The following is a 23219-nucleotide window of genomic DNA, read 5'->3' on the forward strand; positions in this document are numbered from 1 at the left end:
CATCTGCCACCCGGGTCGGTCCCAATTTGCCGCCCCTTCACTTAGACGTACATAGACTCTTTACCACATGTAATCAGAGCGCCAAAGAGCTGAAAAACCATACTACTGGGTCCGTTTTTCGTCAAGTTAACGGATTGAATCATAGAAGACTCGTGGGGGGGGGGGCAACAGCCCCCTCGCTTTTAAAAGTTTAGGGGGGTTGCCCCCCACTTCTCAGTTAAAAACTAACGATTGGTCAAAAATGTATACAATTTATCGGTTCACATATTTAAAGAATGAAGAGCTGGCTTAATAAGTATTGCTTATATAAAGGTCCTCTAATATAACGTTGAAGTTCAATTCATAAAAAAGATCTGTAGAGATTCCACCCTCTTAACTTGCCCCTCCCCCTTCCCTCCGAAAACATTTCCTTTGACCCCTCACTTTTTTGGTGCACCATCCACCTATGGATTGGATCGTTGTTCACCTACGATTTTCATCTTGAAAGATAATCATCAGCAGGAAAAGTTAATATATTTTTAAATAAAAGTTCTAAAAGTAACATAATGGCATAATGTATTGGATTAATTAAAGTCGATTTTTCTCAAACCTACGTATTACGTTCATTAAACACACCTTTATATGTAAGAGTAAAATATATGTCCATAAGCTTTCAATAAATTTCACAAATGAAATTGTTTTGTTTTTCGTTTTAAAGTTTTCTGTGATACAGACTTAAAAGACAGAAAATATCTCATAAAAGGATGCATTTACAAAAAAAATAATTCACACGAAAAATTAATACTTTATCATGAAAGACCCCTTTGCCCCTTTTTACTTTCTTCTATATCTAATATATAGAAGAAAGTATTGGATTCGTGCAAATTTTCAAATTTCGATGGATTCGAACGTTTTGAGGTGTACTGAGTCCATTTCGACTATTTTTGGAAAATGTCTGTCTGTCTGTGTGTATTAGGGTGGGTCGAAAAAACTTTTTTTGGAAATCTGTTTTTGGATAGTGCGGAAAAGTTGCTGTATGGGCCCGTTATTACCCATGAAAAATTTCGCTAAATTTGTTTAATATTTAGCCGGCGCTATTTGACATTGAAAAACGGAAAAAAGGGCAAAAATGCACTTTTTTCAACAAAAAAAAAGGGGGGGGGGGCAAAAATAAAAGTTTGAAGCTAGTTTCAGCAAACATTAGAAGTATCTGTCAGTGAATTAGTGAAATACTCAAAGACATTTATACATTTCGTAGAAGATTTAGCTACGCTTCTTTAAGACTGAAACATAGGAAAAATGAAAAAAAAAAAAGTAGTTTCGAAATAAGTAAATACTGAAATGTTACGCAATACGTTACTTAGAATGAACAGTGAAAATTCAATCAATTTTATGCGACATTTGTACGCCCATTTTAAAAAGGGGTCCTTTCTTGTGTCCAATGTCCATCTTTGGGGAAAGAAAAGTTTCTCGGCTGGCTGCTCTCTGAGCTTTAGTAAGAATAAAATTATGAGCATTCGATTGTTCACTGCAGAACGTGTTAAAGAAAAATTTCGAATATCATTGCATTATTATCTTTGTTTTGGTATACAATACGACTGTTATGGAGAAACGTGCGAAAAAGAAAGTAACGCTAGCAAGCACAAGTAGTCTTCTATTTGGACTTGGAAAAGATTTGTCTCCTCCCGATGCTTTATTTCTTCCAACATATGAAAACATTATCAGATGATATCAAATCACTAGAATGAAAATAAAGGGAGAAGGAAGTAAGCAACTATCTTCTGCAAGTGTGGCCGCTGTAGTTGCAAAAAAAGTTATTGATATTTGGGAGCGTGCTTCCCTTCCCGTTGTTTCAATAAAAAGAGTGATTACCATGATTTTATCTTATTATTCTAAATATAATAGCGCAACAAAAAAAGCTAAGAATATAAGGACGCAAATTTTACAATCAAAGCTAGGCAAATTTAAAGCAGAGGCTACGACTTTGTTTGACATTTGTGCCTGCAAATGCGGAGATTTATATTCGTGTAATTGCAGAAAAAAAGCAAAAGTCCCTGATAGAGAAAAACAATTTCTAATTGATCAAAGGACAGTAAGAAAACTGGCTATTGGGAAAGTGGATAAGGTAACAACCCAGAAACTACGAAAAAGAGAAAAAAGATGCCAGAAAATTGAATCAAGTGCTGCTTTGGATGAGAAAGACATATCAGTACCCAGCACAAGTGGATTGAGGGTTAAGGAAAGTCATATTACATTGAATAAACCTGAAACAGAGCTTGAATCAGGAGAAAGCACAAAAAATACAGATGACGATTTTAAATTGAATTATCCGCTTTCAAGAAAACGTAAGCGAACTGATGCGCCATCAACAATGACAAGTCAAATGAGACTTTCTATGGCTCATACTGCTTTAGCAGCGTTTGTTATGCTTGTATATAGACACTCCAACTCCATCAGAAAATCTTACAATGCTTGTAAAGTATGTAATGTTAGCTTATGCTCCAATGTGGTTTGAAATAAAAATGAAACCGAACTGCCAGTATGGTGCCCACCATTTTTGGAAAATGATTTCTCTTGCAAGGCAGTTTCCAGACCACATTAAGGAGATAATTTTCAAAGTTCTCTCAAATAATGCATATTTCGCTCATCCTGAACAGCTACTGTTGACAATGTTGTTTGACTCAAGAAAATACATTCAGGAATTAGCTGTTAGGCGCGGTCTGAACTCTAGAAATAAGAAGACGAAGAGCTCGGATGGTGTACGATTTTTTAAGCGTCCTAAACTCAATTTTGAAGCCGTTGATTATGTTGATTTAGTTGATTGGGCAAACTGTGTTGTAACAGAGTCACCTCTTACAATGCATCTAAAAGACCAACAATTGAAAGAAATGTGCAAAGAACAGCCTACATAGTTCACTTTCGAGAAATTTAACTGTCACACGCAAGCTGTGAAACGTTGTGTGAAACTAATAACCGAAGTTGCAATAAAAGTTCGTGGTGAAACCAGGGGTGTAGCTAAGGGGGGTTTTTGGGGACAACCCCCCCCCCGAAAAGTTAGTCTCAAAGAAAAAAGAGAAAAAGAAGAGAGAAGAGAAAGAAAAAAAAAGAAGAAAAGGAAAAAATTCCAAGCGATTATATATATATATATATATATATATTATATATATATATATTATATATATATATTATATATATATATATTATATATATATATTATATATATATATATATATATATATATATATATATATATATAAGAAGTAACCCCCCCCCCCCCCCCCCCGAAAGTCGGGTCTAGCTACGCCACTGGGTGAAACTGCACGAGATGGATACATTCGTGCCAAACTTCAAGCTAGGAAAGAACTTCCATCATTTGATAACAAGGGACAATATTATTCCAAAAAATAATATTCATTATTTCATGAGGTATTATAAATCAAATTTGAAGATTTCTTTTTCAAAATTTTATTATCTCTATATGTAATTCTAGAAAATGTATGATACTATTGCGTGATAATAATAACTATGATTAATAGTGCTATTTAATTAATTAGTCTATCATTTAATTTTGAAAAATAATTTTCACATTGGTTTTTAAAGAAATTCAATATTTTTTCATTTTTCTCCAATTTTTTGATGTCCGAAAGGAGCGATTAAATGCTCATTAAAATCAACATTTTATGGGCTCGAACTGGCTCATTATATAACATTTTCGGTGCATTCCAGCAAAATATTTGGAATTTTGTTTTTAAAAAAAATCGACAAAAATTCATTTTTCTCTTTTTTTTCGGTTTTTCAGTGTCAAATAGCGCCGGCTAGATATTTTTTAATATCCAAGAAATTTTTTGTGAGTGCTAACTAGCTCACTCTGCAACTTTTGCGCGCTATCCAAAAATTGATTTTGAAAAAAAAAATTTTTCGGCTTATTTCGGCCCACCCTAGTGTGTATGTATGTGTGTCACGTCTGTGTGTGACCAATTTTTTGTGGCCGCTCTACAGCAAAAACTACCGCATGAAATCGAACGAAATTTGGTACACATATGTGCCGCTATGTGAACTTGTGCCCATTGTTTTTTGGCGCGAATTCCTCCAAGGGGGGTGGAGCAATGGGACGTTTTTTGAGTTGCGCGTGCTTGCTATTCCTCAGGAAGTAACTGGCGGAATCAAACGAAATTTGGTCCATGTGTTGCCATTAACAGGAACAGGTGCTGATTCAATTTTGGTGTCAATAACTCAAACGGGGGTTGAGCTATAGAACGTTTTTTGTCGTCAATTGTGACTGCTGTATCTCAAGAAATAATGAACGGAATGAAAGAAAAATTTATCGGCGAGTAGCCTATCGTGGGTATAAGAGCTTATTTTATTTTGGTGTCAACAGCTAAAAAGAGGGTAGCGTAATCACCCGTTCTTTTTTTCCATTGTGAGTGCCCTATCTCAAGAAGTAATGCTACGTTCTGGTTGAAATTTGGAATATATGTGAATCCATATGTAAACAGGCTTCGGTTCAATTTTGACGCCAATCGCTCCAAGAGGTGTTGATTTTTTTTTTTTTTGAATAAAAATAGCTTTATTAATGCAACAATAAGAAAGATAAATCGTAATAGATTGTCGTCTGCGTATTTCTCGTGATTTTAATTGTATAGAAATGATCGGAAATATTATGTCAATGATTTAAAATTTTTAACTGTTGCCATCTTATGTTTGTTAACAAATAAAATATTGGTAATTAATTCAAGCAAGGCTTTTAAAATAACTTTCAATTTTCGCTCTTTGCTTTGCTTTTGAAATAATTCAGACATTGGGATGGTCGTGAAGTTTTTGCGTGTGTAATTTTGTTTTTGTTGGGAATATTGCTTCCTCATCAAGCATGGGGAGGGATCAGAAAAATATATATATAGAAGAAAGCTTCGTGATGGCCACAACATACTAGTTTAGATATGCTTCATTTAAATTTGAATAAAATAGGGGTGATCAATCCGTTTTTTTTTTTTTTTTTTTTTAGTATAGTCGTTTAGAATATTTAAAAAGTTATTTTAGAAAATATTGATGAACTTCTGTTTATTAATAATGTCCAAGATATAAAAAGACAATAAGTTTAAGTTTTTTTTTTTTGTTTTTTTTTTTTTTTTTTTTTTAAAAAAAATTGTATAAGGTTTCAAAAACGAACTATTCTCAAAAGGGGTCCCACTTACCCCCAACCAACCCTGTTTATGGGTGATTCTTCAAAAAGTGTAACTTTTCTGTCACACGCCTTTTACCGTAAAACCTTTAAGGAACAATTCATTTAACAATGATTTTTTATTTCATCAAAAATATATCTATTTAAGCCTGCCAATTATGTTTTTGATAATAATTTTTACTTCCTTTTACAAAAAAGGAAGTATTGTATTCGTGGAAAAATTTTCACTCAAAAATCGACCTTAATTTCCATTTTATTCACCCCGGAATAAATATTGAGGTTTTTTTTTTTTTTTCGACTCGACCACACGTGGATAAGTGCCTAATAACGTATAGGCACGCGAAATATCCATTTTGACGATTCTCGAGTTAATTACAACGAATTTTCTCATGACGTCTGTATGTACGTATGTATGTAAGTGCGGATGTTAGTATGAATGTCGCATAGCACAAGAAAGGTAAGTTCTAGAAAGTTGAAATTTGGTACGTAGACTCCTAGTGGGGTCTAGTTGTGCACCTCCCCTTTTGGTTGCATTCGGGTGTTTCTAAAGAGGTCTTTTACCCCTTTTTGGGGGGAAATCATTGTTAATTTCGATGCAATCTCAAGTGGTGTAATAATTTGGCGGACACTTGGCGATATATCGCCAGTCTTTTAGTCGCTAAGTTTTGTCACCAACTTGGCGACAAATTTAGCGATTTTTTTTTTTTTTTTTTTTGAATCTTGTTTCAATTGAGATTGATTTCTGTTGTTGATATGTAGAGAGTAAACTATTGAATCACATTACAATTGCTAGTAATGGGGAAATGACATTAAATTGGAGTAAAAGGAAGTCATGTGATGCACACATCAGCTCGTTATTTTAGTATATTTTTGGTTCACAACATCTAAATTCTCACCTCTGTGGCATGTCACACACCTTGTGTGACTGTTTATGTTGCTTAATAAATTGTTTAATTTAAAGTATATACGTACTTATTTATTGATTATTCCTTTCACCAAGTGTTTCAAATACTAATTGTTTAAGTATATTTAATTTTTTAATATTGTGTTTTAGTTCGTTTTAGTAGGATACGAAGTCATGTCACACAATAAATTTTCACCTACGTTACCTAAACACAAAATGCCATTCCTAATTGACACGTGGCAGTAATGACATCAAATTTTATTTTCCATGGTACAAGGGAGTCCCCTTGTTTATTTTCATCCATAGTTGAAGTTGTGAGATTTTTGTCGAAAGACAAGAAGGTAGATTTTTCTTTAAAAACCTAGTGTGGTTATTCTGACTTCTCACCTCCGTGAACTTGAGTTTCAGGGATGTAAATTAATGTAAAAAAAGAAGTGAACATGTTTTCATATGCTTAACATGTGCAGATTGTAGCAACGAAGGAAAAAAAAAATTCCCTGAGAAATGTATCTATTAGGCCTATATTAATGGGAAATTCCTCACCTTCGTGACAGACCTTATGAATGTCGTCATTTCTGAGGGGAAAATAAATGATAGAAGGGAAATACATCAATAATTGGCATTCTACCCAAGTTACAATTTGCAAGTACATCCTCAAATTTACTAAATACTAATTTTTAACATACATTTAAAACTACTAACAAAGCTGTACTTTAATAAGAGAGCTTAATATTATCTTCCCACTAATCATTAAAATAGCTGATTGTTTGCACAATTAACAAAATTATTTTTTTGATATAAAAATTGGCCTCGATTTTTAAATATTAAAAGTTTTTTTTCTTCTTTTTTATTTCCTTGAACATGGCATTATTTTTATTTTTTTTTTATTTATGAGTAAAATAATTGGAACTTAGCTGGGCCATTGTTTATAGTTACTTCTAGTAGGTAACACTTTCATGTAAGAATTATAAAAAAACAGAAAACAAAAGGTTTCAAAATTTAAAAATATTTGCGTTCAAAAGTTACGTTTTCTGGAGAATGACCCTTATACTTTCCTTTTCTTGTTGAAGTAAATTATTGTTATTTTCCCCCCTTATAATTTATTTGACTACGGGGCTTCATAACTTTTAACCTATTGTGATTAAAGTCATTTTTTTTTCTCTCAATGTAATCTAATTTTTATTATTTTCAGAAGTGACATCATTTATTGCGTGACATCAGACATCAATTCATTAGCAATAGAAATGCATCTAAAGAAGTTTATCAGAGTAAAAGTTTCGAGATATGTTTGCTTAAGTTTTAAGACTTAACATAAAGAACTGTTTTCAGCTGAACCATTCAAGTAAAACAGTGTGGTCTCAGGGCTTCGCAACCGGTGCGCCGCGACAAGGAGCCCGGTGTGCCGCGGTATTTTCGAAGTTATTATAAAAAGAAAGAGCCATGATGTTTTTTATTTTAAAGTTACGACCGAATAGCGTTTGTATCGTTCTGTAACTTCTCAATTCACCCTATCGATCATGGACAATAAGACATACCCAACAAGGGGAGAGGCGGGATTTGCTGCCCCACCTCTTTTAAACTTCGTGTGATCCTATTACTTTTAGTTTTTGAAAACGGATTCGAATTTCTACGAAATCATCTAATTATACAGATTTTTTTCTGAATCTGTCGCAAACGGGAGTATCTCCCCCCCCCAAGCAGGGATCGCGCCCCACAGTTTTAGCCCCAGATTTAGCTTTTGTTTTCCTCTTTTCCAGTTCCGATTCAAATTTCATTTTATCGTCGTTTCTCAAACTCGATTCTGAGACTTAGCAAAATAGAAATTAAAAGAAAACAAAAAAACAAACTGCAAAAACAAGATCTAGGACGAATGAATATTTTCGGTTATTGCTATTTGTACAATTCTGAGAGTAAAGCGAAGAGTGCAGTTGTCTTTACTCTACCTGTTGCATACGTTGGCGCCAACGATCAGACATGTATTGCTTTTGAAGATTTTTTTGTTGATCTATAAAAAGCAAATCAGCAAAAAAGAAAAAAAAAATTCTAACTTATGTTCACTATTGGCTTTATTATACTTATTCGGTTTATTTTAGACACAAATTATTCACCAGCGCAAAAATTTCTGAAGTGGCTCAAGAAGTTAGCTATAATAAATAATGCAAATGAATAAAAAAATAAAAATACACTGCTAAGATTTCAAACATATGTACACTTCTGTCAGTAAGGTGCAGTATAAGTGGTATTGCTATTTATTTCATCTGCATGTTGTATAAAACAATTACAATTCTTTCCAACCCTAACAATTTCGATTTACACTCAATAGAAAACTATAAAACGGGATGCATCTTGTAAGCAGTATGCCCTTACTATCATCATAATTATTAATAATCAGTTTTTATTTTTGTTCGATGCATTTTTTTCTTAAAATGTTAAACATCGAAAAAGCATGAAATGCAAAACATCGATGTTAATCTTTTCTAACCTGAATTTTTAACTTATTTCACCTCTAACAGCAAAAAACAACAAAGAAATTAAGTTTCCTAATATGTATATGTTATGTACAGTCGACTCCCGCTACAACGCGATTCGACTTACGCGAAATGGCTATAACGCGAATCTTTTGAATTTATAGCTAACGCGAATTCGTCGTTCACAACACGAATAATTTTCGAAGGAAGTATCGGCTACTAAATACTGATTTCGTGAACATTATTACATATTATTACATACGTTTAGCATCACTGACAGCGAAAGTTCCCACACCAAACTAGTCGCGCTATTAATGCATCAAATAACTACTCAGTATTTTTCATTTATCTTTTTTTCATTCTAAATATTAAAGTTGATAAAATATAATGGCATCTTAGTGCGCGGTTTCATCTAAAGTTTGTGAAGATGGGAGGAAAAACAAAGGTTTTTCTGACGAAAAATGGTTAAGATTCTAGATATGCTTGAACACCTACCAAACGTCAACGATAGCACGACACAAATATGAGTGAATCTACCATACATACAATTAAAAAGTCGAAACAAAAAGATATCCGTAAAAGTTCAGAACTTAGTTTCAATGTTGAAGCTTGTAGAGTAATGTCTAATTAGAGTAAATATTATGAAAATGGAAGCTGCTCTTGTATTGTGGTTTAAAGATAATAGGAAGATGAACTGTTGCCATAAATGGAAACGTATTAAAGAAAAGGCAAAGTAACCGTATTTTAAAATGTTTAGATAATAATCTGGATGATGGAACATAAATCATCTTCATTTTTTACTCTTAATTATTATTACTAATCCACTGTGCGTACCGTGTTGTTTTATTTAAATCTTTGATCATTCATTTTGTGCTCCTTAAAATATTACATGTTGAACAAAACAGTTTTTTTTTTAATTTTTCAAATCTAGTAAAAGTTGAGTTCTTTAGTAAGAAACTGTTTTTTACACTGGAGGAATGCTTTAAAGCAGTCTAAGGGGTGTTTCTAAGTGTCTAAAAGAATTTAGTATCTTCTAAAAAAATTATACCTACATTTTTCCACAATGCGAAATTTCGACTTACGCGAGGAATCTTGGAACGCATCCCTCGCGTAAGTCGGGACTCGGCTGTATACATATTTAACTATAGATAGAAAAATGCACATGTCCCCCAGAGTAGAAATCTTTATGCTATTCCTTATTTGTTTGGTAATCAGCGATTCACGCTCATAGCTTATTGTACTTAGTGACACTTCAGTCGGAATTGTGACAAAGAGGGTATCAAAAATTACGTCGAGGGTAAAACGGTATTGATGTTTTGAGAAAATATTCACATAAATCTTTTAGCGAAAAAACAAATCTCGTCGAAAAAAAAAAGAGCAGATGAGCTAAAGTCAGCTTTGGCTGAAAAGTCGTGAAAATCGTGAATTTCATAAAATCGAGGTCACTTAATTCTCGCCTTTTCTCCGTAACTTGTGAATAAATGGGGGCAGATCACAACTCCCTACCTACTTCGTCACACAGAGAATCGCTGGCTTTCACGTGGTAAGGTACTATCAATAATTTTTAAATTGAGGGACGAGGTACGACAGTTTTTGGTTATAAAAAACGAAATACAGTACGCCAGTTTGTTGCAAGACAAATATTGTCTCTCATAACTACCGCACATGGCTTTTATTTTTGATCACCATAACGAATTGAATCAGAAAATGCAAGGACAAGGAGAGAATTTGGTTAAATGTATGGACAAGCTAAACAGGTTCAAATCGAAAATTCAGTTGTGAAGAGAAGTAGATCGTGACTCATTGGACATGTTCAAACGGACCGTCAACATGGTATGTGAAGGAAATGGCATGGAAGAAAAGATGCTGAATGTGGTGGCAGAACATTTAGTCAAAGAATATAGATAAAGGAGAAGAAGTTCCACTTTCAAGACCAGTTTGTAAGCTCCGCAGAGAAAATAAAATACTAACGAAAACATGTTTTGGGACAAAAGCCGACATTTAGGAACAAATTCGTCGCCAACGGTGAACTGACTTGGCGGAGGGTTGCCATTTCCTCGCGAGAGTCGGGGAGACACACCCCCCATGGAGATTCTAAAGCCTTTTGTATCTGAAGATTTGAAGAGTTCCAGATGTTCAATCGTTCTTCTTTTTTAACTAATGTACTCATTTGCTACTGTTGAAAAACCGCAACTGATACGATACCGCGATTTTTCTCTTTGAGTGGGCCTGGAAGAAGTGTCATCGCGTCGTTCGACCCCTGAGCGTTGTGCGAACTGATGCATCTACTAATCAGAATGAATTCGCCCTAAATTTCCCCTTTTACTGATCATTGAGGGAAGAAACATCATTATTTATTTCCACTTTTGCTGATTTATATCATTGAGGTTGTAAAAACGAAATAACCTTTTTGGTCTGCTACGGGAGGTGTTTTAGGGGAGTATTCTTCTTTTTTTTAATTTAAAGAAATGGTTTAAACGAAGAAATAAATTTAAAAGTAGTTAATATTTTTTTTGCTTAATTTAACCCAAACAGGAACACCAAGTGTCCCAGCATCTACTTTACAGCACAAAAAAAATGTTGTATTTTCGGTGCCCAGAGTTTGAGGACTGATTTTAGATAAATTTGGGGCTCTGAATCAAAATATGAAATTAGTTTTTCTCTAGCAGCTCTAGTTTTCAGATAATTTCAGCTGCTTTACCCAAATTATGCAGTTTTAACTCCATTTTATGCATTTCTAAATCAAAGTGTAGGCTTCTGAAACAAGGACTGCCTCCAGCATATTTGCTCTGCTATAATCAGTTTGCAGTCTAGTTACATTCAGAAAAACTCACTACATGGAGTAAATATCTAGCAAGTTTAGTAACAAGGCTTCAACGAATTACGGTCAACTTGTAAGTTCTTGCAATGCATATATTCGCTTTGCGTGATGTGTGACGAATTGGATCTTTGTATGTAATATTTTCAGAGTCCGACTAATGTAGACACTAAACAAAATTTTTTGGGGGTCCTCTACAGTCAAACCTTATAAACAAAAGCATTAATGAAGAATCAGGGGTGGTAGTTTCAGGGGTGTTCAGGTGTTAAATCACTTATTCAAAGCAACCCACACTTGTACACATGAAAAACTGTAGATAAATTCAGGAGAGTACCTTAATTTTCTTAAATAGAAACTACAGCAATTTTAGTATTTTTGGGGCTCTTAAAAATTGGGGACACATGGCCAACAGCCTAATTGGTCTGGTTGGTAATTGAGCTCTGATTCTTTTGTATAATACACTATGAATAAAACTTCGAATCAAGATATTTTAGTATTTTAACCATGGAATATTTTCTTGTTCATTTCTGCTGTTTTTTTTTTCATTTTGCAATTCCATTGTCGTAGAATGAAACAATATGGTTGACTGCCCCACGGACTATCTGTTTTAGGAATTGCGCAGAAAGTGTTAGATATCGTAAAAGTAGCCTAAACCATAAATTGAACAAACAATATGAATCAAATTTTATTTTGGCGTCTAGGTCCTTAGTATCTGCAAATATACCTTAACCGTGCAACCTCTAAGAGCAGCCACCCCTTCGTTCCGCAAAATTTCGGCCGTTCAAAATGGGTGGCCGCTTTAAAGGGTTTTTGTTACAGTTGCAATGTTATTCTATATTACGCAATATAAATTAGTCTAATACATAGAATGAAATTTGAGACTGTTCTAAAATGGAAATAGTATATTATTTAATTATTGCTTACATTTTTTCGAAGAAAGGATACAATTTGGGACTTGAGTTTTCAATCTTCTCCTACAATTGTTCACTAAATCAAATTCAAAATGTTGCTTGTTGCAATTCAAATGTTTTTCAGTTCAAAATGACAAAAAAAAAAAATTGCTCTAACCAATTTATTTGTCATTGCATCTGAGCAGATTTCTAGTGAAATATAGTGTGTAATTAATTTGTTGACCTGACAACAATAAGAAATGTAATGATATGGAAGCAAACTAATGAACTAATCATGTAAATATTCTTATTTTATGTAATCAAGTGTTTCAGTGTATTATGAATTTTATTGACTCAAATTTTTAATGCAATCTTTATTTTTGATGCAAACAATACAATTGGGAAAATGAGCATACATACCAAACTGATTGAAGTCAAGATAAATTTAATATAAAAGGAAATAACTAATGAAATTGCCTATTGATCATTAGAATATTAGCTCTATATAGGCTGTAGTACACATTACGTAGCATAAAAAACATTGTATTATGAAAAACATTCAATGATTTCAACAGAAATGAATTGAATTTGTGGGATCAAAGCTATTTTTTAAATTAGACATCTTTCATTACTTTTCATCATTGAAAGACTATCACTCATTATCATGTTACCAACCTTTGTTAAAATTGTTTTTTTTTTTTTTTTTTTTTTTTTTTTGCACAATCTAAAACATTTTCACTTTTATTTGAACCTTGAATTTGTCAAAGTGAAGTTTCAGTAAGAGTTCTCTCGAGTACATTTCTGGACGAAAATAGTTTTAAACATGAGTTCTTAATTGTTTCCATCCTGGTATAACTATTTTGAGTAGTTTCATACGGCGAAATGGATCAAGCTTATTCTCTTCCTACTTAATCATGGAAAATTATCGAACTTTATCAAATATCGGAGTAACTTGCACGCTTAATAAGGGGACCCACTAATGATTTTTTGAAAACTGCTGAATTATCCTAGCCGCTGATACTTTTTAGGAAACTGTAAAGATACATTTACCGCGGGCTTCCCGCCTTCCCCATCTCTCTTATTAGTTCTCTCTTCTCTTCCTTTCCTCCGAAAACACCAATCACTACCCCATCACCCCCAGAGGCACGGAAGAAAAAGCTATGTCCGTAAGGTTAGTCCCCTCCCCCCCGGAGATCATCAGTGAAATTGTTAATGAGGTCTAAGGATATCAATGGTGCAATACTATAATAAGGTTTAAGGCGAGCTGAACGATGGTTTTTCTTGATCGTTGGCGGTCTGTGATGAATTTCCCCTACTGAATGGAAAACTTGTACTCTGCCCCGCTTAAACGAACACCGTGAGTTCCAAGAAATATTATTCGATTAAGCGGGGAAATTTTATTTATTTTTCCTGATTGACAACGTTTGTCTTAAAGCGTTATAATAAATCAATTTCTAAGTAATAGAAGTAAGTTGTTTTTTTTATTAAAAAGCGTTTTAAATAAGCTAAGTAAATAAAAGTACGTATGAAAATTATATGTCACTTACAACTGTGGGTAGTGAATCTTTGTTTCGACACCTTTTTTCAGTTAATATTTTTTGGAGACACTCCATAATAGTGAATTCCTTGCTCAAGGTATTTTGAGAACACCTTTCTAACTTCAATTACCGTGTTTTACGCAATTAATATCTATCAATTTCTTATCTTCTGCAATGTTTATATTTCGTTGTGTTTTTAAATTTAATTATCAACTGTCTGTTGGTAATGGCAACGATAAAAGGAAATAAATAGAATAGTGGATATACTTTGATAGATTATGAATGTTTTTTCCCCGCCGGTTGTTTGCCGAAAAATACAATTTTTAATTTTTGCGTCAGTAATTGCTCTTAATTAATTTTTAATGTATTCAAAAATTTTCTCAGCTAAAACATATGCGAAAGCTGATCACTATTATTCGATTAACCGGGGAAATTGTTCGATTAAGCGGGATCCCTAACATTCCGAAATATCTAACATTGGGAAATATTCGGTTCCTGGAGATTTTATTCGTATAAGCGGGGTTTTCGTTACAAGATTAAGCGGGACTGACAACATTGTGTTTCCATTGCAAACCAAGTGCGCAGAACAAAAATTGACTTATTTTGTAAACAAACCAAGAACTTTTCATAATGAACTCAAAAATACAAAATAATTTTTCTGAGTCACAAAGGACAATTTAAGAATTCCTGTAGTTTTCGAAAATGATACCACAAACGGAGAAAAGTGCGACTCACGTCATGAAGAGGATTTATTATTATCTAGCTTTCAATCATAACTTTGAGTGTTGAAACATGCATATTTTTCTTATTGGGAAAGTTTGGTTTGAAATGACTAGAACCGCACTTTTCTTCGTTTGTGGTGTCATTTTCTTAGAATTTTCGAAAAAATACAAGAATTCTTAAATTGCCCTTTCTGATCTAGAAAAGTTATTTTGTCCTTTTGAGTGCATTATGAAAAGTACTTGGTATTTTTAAAAACATTCTGTTCTTTTATTCTTTTTAGTGTAAATGTATTTCAGAAATAGAATAATTTTACCCTCACGTTTTTAATATAAATGCTCCCCACTAAAAGGGAAGAAAACCTATGTACGTGTATAAAACTTTAAGCAGTAGGCACTAAAATTTAATCCTTGTTCCTCTGTAGGATTTACGTTTGCTAATTTCATGCTTGCTTCAGAGGAGCCTTGATTCAAAATTTTCATTATGATTGCTTTTAACATTAGTGTTGAAAGGCAACGAAATTTGTAACAATGGGTTTTATATTTAAACATTTAATGGGGAAATTACATGAAATTTTTTCATCTTAACTGAAATAATTATTTTATTTTAGAATTTTGTTTTTTCAGTGCTAAGTTGTACCTTAAGATTAAGCAAATCATTTAGTGAAATCCTGAAGTCTCTAAGTGATCTAATAGAAGAGATATAAGCAAAACCAGGGCTCAGATTTCTCCGAGACAATCAGGCCAAGTATAATAAAAGCGCTTAAATAACAGAATTTTTTTTTTTTTTTTTTTTAAATACTAAGCACTTTTCATAACGCACTCAAAAGGACAAAATAACCTGTCTGTTTCAGAAAGTACAATTTAAGCATTCCTATAGTTTTCGAAAATTCCAAGAAAATGACACCACAAACGAAGAAAAGTGCGGCTCAAATCATGAAGAGAATTTCTTACCATTATCTAGCTTTCAATCATAACTTTGAGTGTTCAAACATGCATATTTTTCTTATTGGGGAAACGCTTTTTGTGTTCTCAAGAAGCATTATAATATTGAATGCAAAATAAACCTAATATTTACTCTTTCTTAAGCTTTAGTAGTTCAAAAAAAAAAAAAAAAAACCTCTTAAATACAGAACGTCATGTAACACTTTTATCTCTGTACTTTTTTGAAAAACCTTCTTCATATAAAAACGCTGTCCAAAAAGGTGATTTTCAGGAAAAAGTTATAAAGGTCACTATATATGTGTCGTGAAAAGGTCTGCGAACTGATTTCTAGTTGATAAGGATACAATGCGAACATTTATCGCTTGAAATCTGAAGACTTTTATTGTCCTAAAGTTAAAATTGCGGAATAAAACGCAAATGCGTAAGGAACGATAAAATTAAAAATTTTAAAAACCCCCGATTGAGTCGCAACTGCAGAATCAAGAGGGAAAATTTAAAATCCTTTTAAAAGTCTTATATTATTAAAAATCAAAGTCATTTTTTTTTTTTTACTATTAAATAGAAACTGGCAACAGATAAAAACTTTGAATCACTGCTTTTAATTTCCTTGTTGGCCAACAATGAATGGGGTCGTTTCCAAAATTTTAAAAGTATTTTTTTCTGAAAGAGTATGCGTAAAAACACAGGATCTGACCATTTTTTAAATAATTTGTTTAAGTTTAATATTTAAAAAAAAAATGCTAAAATCTGCGCGCTTTCATTGTTTACATTTCTTGCCTATGACATCACAAATGATGAAATGCCATTCACAGAGCAAAATATTTAATTCGCATCTTTACTCACGTGTATTGACAACGATATGGTTAATAGCAAGCGCAGAGCGCAATTTTAATTCGCTTCTTGATTATCATAACGTGGAAACGCGGTACAAAGATGCGTCAAAGAGCATCATTTGTGACGTCACCAAGACCACGCCTTGTTTGAAAAATCGGACATATTAAAAAATTAATTAAAAAATAACTGTTGGGAAAATGAAAGAATTTTCTGGGTTATGTTATTTATTTATTTTATTTTATTTTATTTTATTTTGCTTATTCTATCAATTTTAGTGACTAAAAGTACTACTTTTGACTGAAGGAAACAACCCCATTCGGTTTTCAATCGCGTGAATAAAGGCTTAGCCGTTATTAAAATCTGCTTTAAAAAACGTCATAATTCGAATTTTATGAAAGATAGAAGCTCCAAACACATTTTATCAGACGCGGAAAAAAATTCTCTAAATTTTGGTATTAAATTTTGAAATTTTTAACTTTCTCACTGCAAAAATCGCGAAAAACATTTTAGAGGTTTTTAATTAATATCTTCGTTAATTAATGTCATCCAATGACGCAACTTAGCTAAAAACACTCTCGATCAACTCTCCTTTCGAAATTTTTTTTTAAAATAAAGCTGTCTATCCATTTTGGTGCTAGAGAGCGACAGACAGATACACACACATACACATACGGGAGCTCAGATTTTAAGAAAATGCATATGTACTTGAATAATTGCAAATTGCCTATCTCTACTATATCAGTGATATAATTGATTCACGTGCTTTAAGAATTACTGCGGAACTTAGAATTGGATAGGGAGAATGTCCATCCGTCTCAATTTTTCAGGCTGGCCAAATTGATTTGAGAAGGTAATTCAATAAATGAATTTTTTTTTCGAAGATCTTCTAACAATTGTTTTACAACAACATAAGGGGTATTTAGCACGTTTGGGAACAAATAACAGACGTGTTTAGCGTTTATCAAAAGTCTAGAACATTGTGACTGCAAAAATCCACAGTGAAAAACACACGAACACAATGAAAAAGTATGCTTTGGTTTTTCCAGTAACTAAAATAAAATATTTAGATTTCGGATGTTTAGTTCTGATGTAAATTAGTATGCTAATTAATTAATATGTTGAAGTTTGCTGATCGTTTATTTAGTACTTTTGATATAAAGTTATCTTACCAACCCACTAGTACTCTCTTTTTAGAATTAAGAGAGGGGGAGATATGTCATAAGAGGTAAAAATGTCGCGTAAAAATTAAGTGAAGGGGGGGGGGGGGGGGTTCACAAGCGGTTTCTTTATAATATCTGATACCAGGGTCCACCGACTGATGACAGGCCCTGGTGTTCAGCAGATTGTGATTTAAAAAAAGGACAAAAGAAAAAAAAATTTGGAAGTGAAAAACAACGCATGTTTTCTTTTGTCCTGCAAAATGAATTTATTTTAAGGATTCAAAATTTTTACTCGTTTCATACTTTTGCGCCATTCTAATTTCGCCCCATTTCTATTAAATCACGTGTAGCTAACTTACGCTTGACGATTCTACAATGACTTTTTTACTACCCTTTAGCAATGAACCATCGTACAAATGAGGCTTAATTACCTCCCTTTCATTGCTTTCGCCGAGGGGAGAGAATAGAGAAAATATCTTCACCTCCGGATTCGCATTGCAAATGCAGCGACATCAGCATTGGCAATTTAGTGCCTTTTCGATCATTCAAGCACGCTTTTTCCCAAACTTGTCTCGCCAACCTGTTCCTGAATGTCGGCTTTTTGGTCGAACCACTTTTTCGTCAGGGGTCGAAAAGAAGGTTACATACGTTTCTACCGGAGTGGGACATCTTTGCGTGAAATATCTTTGATTTAGTCATACTTCAGGACAAGTTTAAGCACTATTTCAAGAATACTAACATGTATGACTGGATTCGTGATCCATGCTCTTCACCTGAGGATGAAGCAGTTAAAGACCTTTCTTTGAATGTGCGAGAAGAATTTATGGACCTCAACCGCAACTGTTTTCTTTAACTTAAGTTGAGCAAAGTGCCTCTGGACGAATTTTGGATGCTGGTTAAAAATGAGTATCCCACCATCTCGTGTCTTGCTATTGATGTGCTGCTACCATTTTCAACTACATAGCTTTGCGAACTCCAATTCTCAGCCCTCACACTTATAAAAAAAAAAAAAAAAAGAGCAAGAGATCATCTCTAAAGAGCCTGGATCAAGAATTTCGTGTAGCTCTTTCCAGCATAGAGCCGAACATCAAACGTATTTGCTTTTTAATGCAGGTTCAAGTGTCTCATTAGTGTCAAACGAAAGTTAGGTGCTTGTTTTTAACTTCTTGCTTGCTTCTTTCTTGAAACATTATTTGATAAATCGTTTATTTGCAATGTGCACTTTCATGACATGTTTGACAGAAATGCTTTGAAACATATCAAGCATAATTTTCTGTAAAATCTGATATAGGTAGTTTTGTTGTTCATTATCAACCTCAATACATTCGAAATATTTCTACTTTCTAAATAAATTTAAACACACTACGTTAGTTATAATTGTTTTATTTATATGAAAAAAGTCTCCACCCCCCGTTTTTTTTTACCAGTGAATGTTAAAAACATTTCTATATCACCATTGTGAAATTAAGTTCAGTGTGCCTCGTTGATCTAGAAATTTCTTAAGTGTGCCGTAAAGTAAGAAAGGTTGAGGAGCACTGTCTAACTGATGTATGTTGGTAAAAGGACAGATCTTTTACGGTGTTAATGTACACTGTTTACAATGTTAAAATTAATCCAGTTATGTCCAATACCATACCGCATACATTCAAATCTGAGATAGTGGTCATTTTTGCTGATACTCATCTAAATATTGAAAAAAAAAAAAAATAGCAGTTTTCTACGTACCTATAAAACATTTGCAACGCAACTTATTAGCAGTTACGCTATTTACAAACTTTAGATTCTTTGGTTTACCATTTCCTTCAAGCTGGCCCGGACCTGCGTACCCGCAGACCCCGCGGGGGGGGGGGGGGAGGCGCTTTCTTAAAGGGCTCAACGGTCCAAGAAATTGAAAAAAAAAAAAAAAAACATCTCGCACAAAGACCCATTATCTCGTTGCAAATATGCACGGCTGCCTACAGATTTTTTTTTTTTTTTTTTCAAGGGAGGTCAAAATGTATAGATCCGGGTTTGCCTTCAAGTTGTTCCTTATTATTGAACAAATTATGCTTCAAGAAATTGTTAATATCTTGAGTACTTATCTTTGATACCTGAACTACTTTTTTTTTTCAGCAAAAGGAGGTGGCAAACAGATTGCTAGTCATCAGAGTCACACGTATTTCGTGAAGTGCTGCTTCAAAGAAGTTCTAATTACAGACAGACACTCCATTTCACAGTGTATCTCCTTTAAAATATTTAGCAAAGTGAAGTTATCATCAACCTCAAGTTAAAATGCCAAAATGTTTCTTTTTACGTTGTTCTTGCAACCCGGTGCAACATTAATTTCAAAATGACGTGACTGCGCTTTGAATTACTCAGAATAAAGCAGGTTTTAGTTAGTTTAAAAGAAACGTTCAATTATAACGAAGATTTAAATACTCGATTACTCTCTTTAGTCGAGCAGTTTCCGTGAGTTTTCCAAGTTTGACAAGAAAATCTATGTATAGAAAAAAAGAGGTAATAATAATGTTGAAACCTGTGTACGAACCTAATTTGATTTTATACATATCTGGTTGGTAAATGGTCTACTTACTTAACTATGTCCTTGAAACTAGAGGATTTTTGTACTCGGTTTAATTCCTACTAGAAGCTTATCTGAGAAGTTAAAATTAATCTCAAGAAACTAAGCAATTGTGTAAATAATTTGTTCTGTTTTATGTTCTTTTGAAATCGGCTTTGAAAATTTGTTGAGTAGTATTTTGTGTCCCAACAAGTGCAAGAAGTTACACATGGAAAACACTAACTAAACTATTGTGTTCTCTGTTTTATTTTGAAATACTTGATCACTGATAGAAAGTTTAAAAAATAATCTTTAAGAATCCATTCGTGAATTTTGTGGCAACTCACTCTTACGCTATTCGGCAATGGAGAATCATTCAGAGATCCCTGTTCATGAGAAGCAACATACATGTGAACACTGCTCAAAGTCATTTTCTCACGCTTCAAACTTGGAGAAACATTTGCGAGTCCATACTAGAAAGAAGCCCCATTCGTGTGAGTATTGCTCAAAGTCATTTTCTTATCCTTCAGACTTGAAGAAACATTTGCGAGTCCATACTAGTGAGAAGCCCCATTCGTGTGAATATTGCTCAAAGTCATTTTCTTATCCTTCAGATCTGAACAGACATTTGCGTGTTCATACTGGTGAGAAGCCGCCGTATTCGTGTGAATATTGCTCAAAGACATTTTCAAACTCTTCAATCTTGGAAAAACATTTGCAATTCCATACTAGTGAGAAACCCTATTTGTGTGAATATTGTTCCAAGGCATTTTCTCACGCTTCAGACTTGAAGAAACATTTTCGAGTCCATACTAGGGAGAAGCCCCATTCGTGTGAATATTGCTCAAAGTCATTTTCTTATCCTTCAGATCTGAATAGACATTTGCGTGTTCATACTGGTGAGAATCCGCCCTATTCATGTGAATATTGCACAAAGTCATTTTCTTATCCTTCAGACTTGAAGAAACATTTGCGTGTTCATACTGGTGAGAAGCCCTATTCGTGTGAACATTGCTCAAAGACATTTTCACACTCATCAGTCTTGAAAAATCATTTGCAAGTTCATACTAGTGAGAAACCCTACTTGTGTGAATATTGCTCCAAGGCATTTTCTCACGCTTCAGACTTAAAGAAACATTTGCGAGTCCATACTAGTGAGAAGCCGCATTCGTGTGAGTATTGCTCAAAGTCATTTTCTTATCCTTCACATCTGAACAGACATTTGCGTGTTCATACTGGTGAGAAGCCGCCGTATTCGTGTGAACATTGCTCAAAGACATTTTCAAACTCTTCAATCTTGGAAAATCATTTGCAATTCCATACTAGTGAGAAACCCTACTTGTGTGAATATTGTTCCAAGGCATTTTCTCACGCTTCAGACTTGAAGAAACATTTTCGAGTCCATACTAGGGAGAAGCCCCATTCGTGTGAATATTGCTCAAAGTCATTTTCTTATCCTTCAGATCTGAATAGACATTTGCGTGTTCATACTGGTGAGAAGCCGCCCTATTCGTGTGAACATTGCTCAAAGACATTTTCAAACTCTTCAATCTTGAAAAATCATTTGCAATTTCATACTAGTGAGAAACCCTACTTGTATGAATATTGTTCCAAGGCATTTTCTCACGCTTCAGACTCGAAGAAACATTTGCGAGTCCATACTAGGGAGAAGCCCCATTCGTGTGAGTATTGCTCAAAGTCATTTTCTTATCCTTCAGACTTGAAGAGACATTTGCTTGTTCATACTGGTGAAAAACGCTATTCGTGTGAACATTGCTCAAAGACATTTTCAAACTCTTCAGTCTTAAAAAATCATTTGCAAGTTCATACGAGTGAGAAGCCCTATTTGTGTGAATATTGCTCAAAGACATTTTCTCATGCTTCAGATTTGAAGAAACATTTGCGACTACACACTAGGGAGAAGCCCCATTCGTGTGAGTATTGCTCAATGTCATTTCCTTATCCTTCAGATCTGAAGAGACATTTGCGTGTTCATACTGGTGAGAAGCCCTATTTGTGTTTACATTGCTCAAAGACATTTTCAAACTCTTCAATCTTGAAGAAACATTTGCGAATTCATACTAGAGAGAAGCCCTATTTGTGTGAATTGTGCTCAAAGGCCTTTTCTCACGCTTCAAACTTGAAGAAACATTTGCGAGTTCATACTGGTGAGAAGCCACCCTATTCGTGTGAATATTGCTCAAAGTCATTTTCTTATCCTTCAGACTTGAAGAAACATTTGCCTGTTCACACTGGTGAGAAGCCCTATTCGTGTGACCATTGTTCAAAAAAATTTTCTTCTAGTTCAATACTAAGAGTGCATGTGAGAGTCCATACTGGAGAAAAGCCCTATACGTGTGACTGCTGTTCAAAAACATTTTCTTATTCTTCAGACTTAAATAAACATTTGAGAATCCATAATGGCAAAAGGCCCTTTTCTTGTGACAGTTGTATGAAGACATTTTCTAATCTTTCAAACTTCAAAGTACATTTGAGGGTCCACACTGGTGAAAAGCCTCATTCGTGTACCTATTGTTCGAGGGCATTTTCTTCGAGTTCCGACTTAAAGAGGCATTTGAGGGTCCACACTGGTGAAAAACCTCATTCGTGTGTTTGTTGTTCAAGGGCATTTACTTCGAGTTCCGGGTTAAGGAAGCATTTGAGAGTCCATACTGGTGAAAAGCCCTATTCGTGTGACTATTGTTCTGAGGCGTTCACTCTACATTCAACTTTCACAACACACATGAGAGCCCATACATGTGAAAAACCTTATTCGTGTCATCGTTGTCCAAAGACGTTTTCAAAAGCTTCCAACTTAAGGCAGCACAAGAGGGTTCACACTGTCGAAAAGCCGTTTTCATGTGAATAATATATAAAAGCGTTTACTGACAAATGAAGAACGATAAGACCTAGAACGTGTGGAGAGGCGGTTAGTGAGGGAAGACAAGCCCCGTAGATTTTTTTTACCTAGTCTGCATTTTAAACAAATCAATAGGTAAATTTTCAAGAAGTACGCGAAAGTATTTTTTTCTGCACATCAGCTTTAGTTGAAAATTAATTGCAAATTGTAATACAACAAACGATATAATCAGTCGTCATTTGAGGCAGTCAGAATTAAAAATTTGGAGATAACCAGTACAAATAGTAGGTGGACCTCTCCTCTGTCTTGGGGCAAGAGATAGTACTAGTAGCCCTAGTAGGTGCTGTTATACAGCATGATTTAGAAAAACATTTCAATGAAAGCCT

At 34.0% G+C, this 23219-nt stretch overlaps 1 protein-coding gene across 1 annotated transcript; it reads left to right on the plus strand.

The window, feature by feature from the left end:
• The first annotated feature begins 20337 nt into the window (after positions 1-20337).
• On the plus strand, positions 20338-22842 carry LOC129218441 (zinc finger protein 91-like). The gene has a single exon (XM_054852716.1). The coding sequence runs from the start codon at positions 20338-20340 to the stop codon at positions 22840-22842; it is 2505 nt and encodes an 834-aa protein (XP_054708691.1).
• The last annotated feature ends 377 nt before the right edge of the window (positions 22843-23219 follow it).

Source organism: Uloborus diversus, chromosome 1, assembly GCF_026930045.1.
Source record: "Uloborus diversus isolate 005 chromosome 1, Udiv.v.3.1, whole genome shotgun sequence".
NCBI classification, from domain to species: Eukaryota; Metazoa; Arthropoda; class Arachnida; order Araneae; family Uloboridae; genus Uloborus; species Uloborus diversus.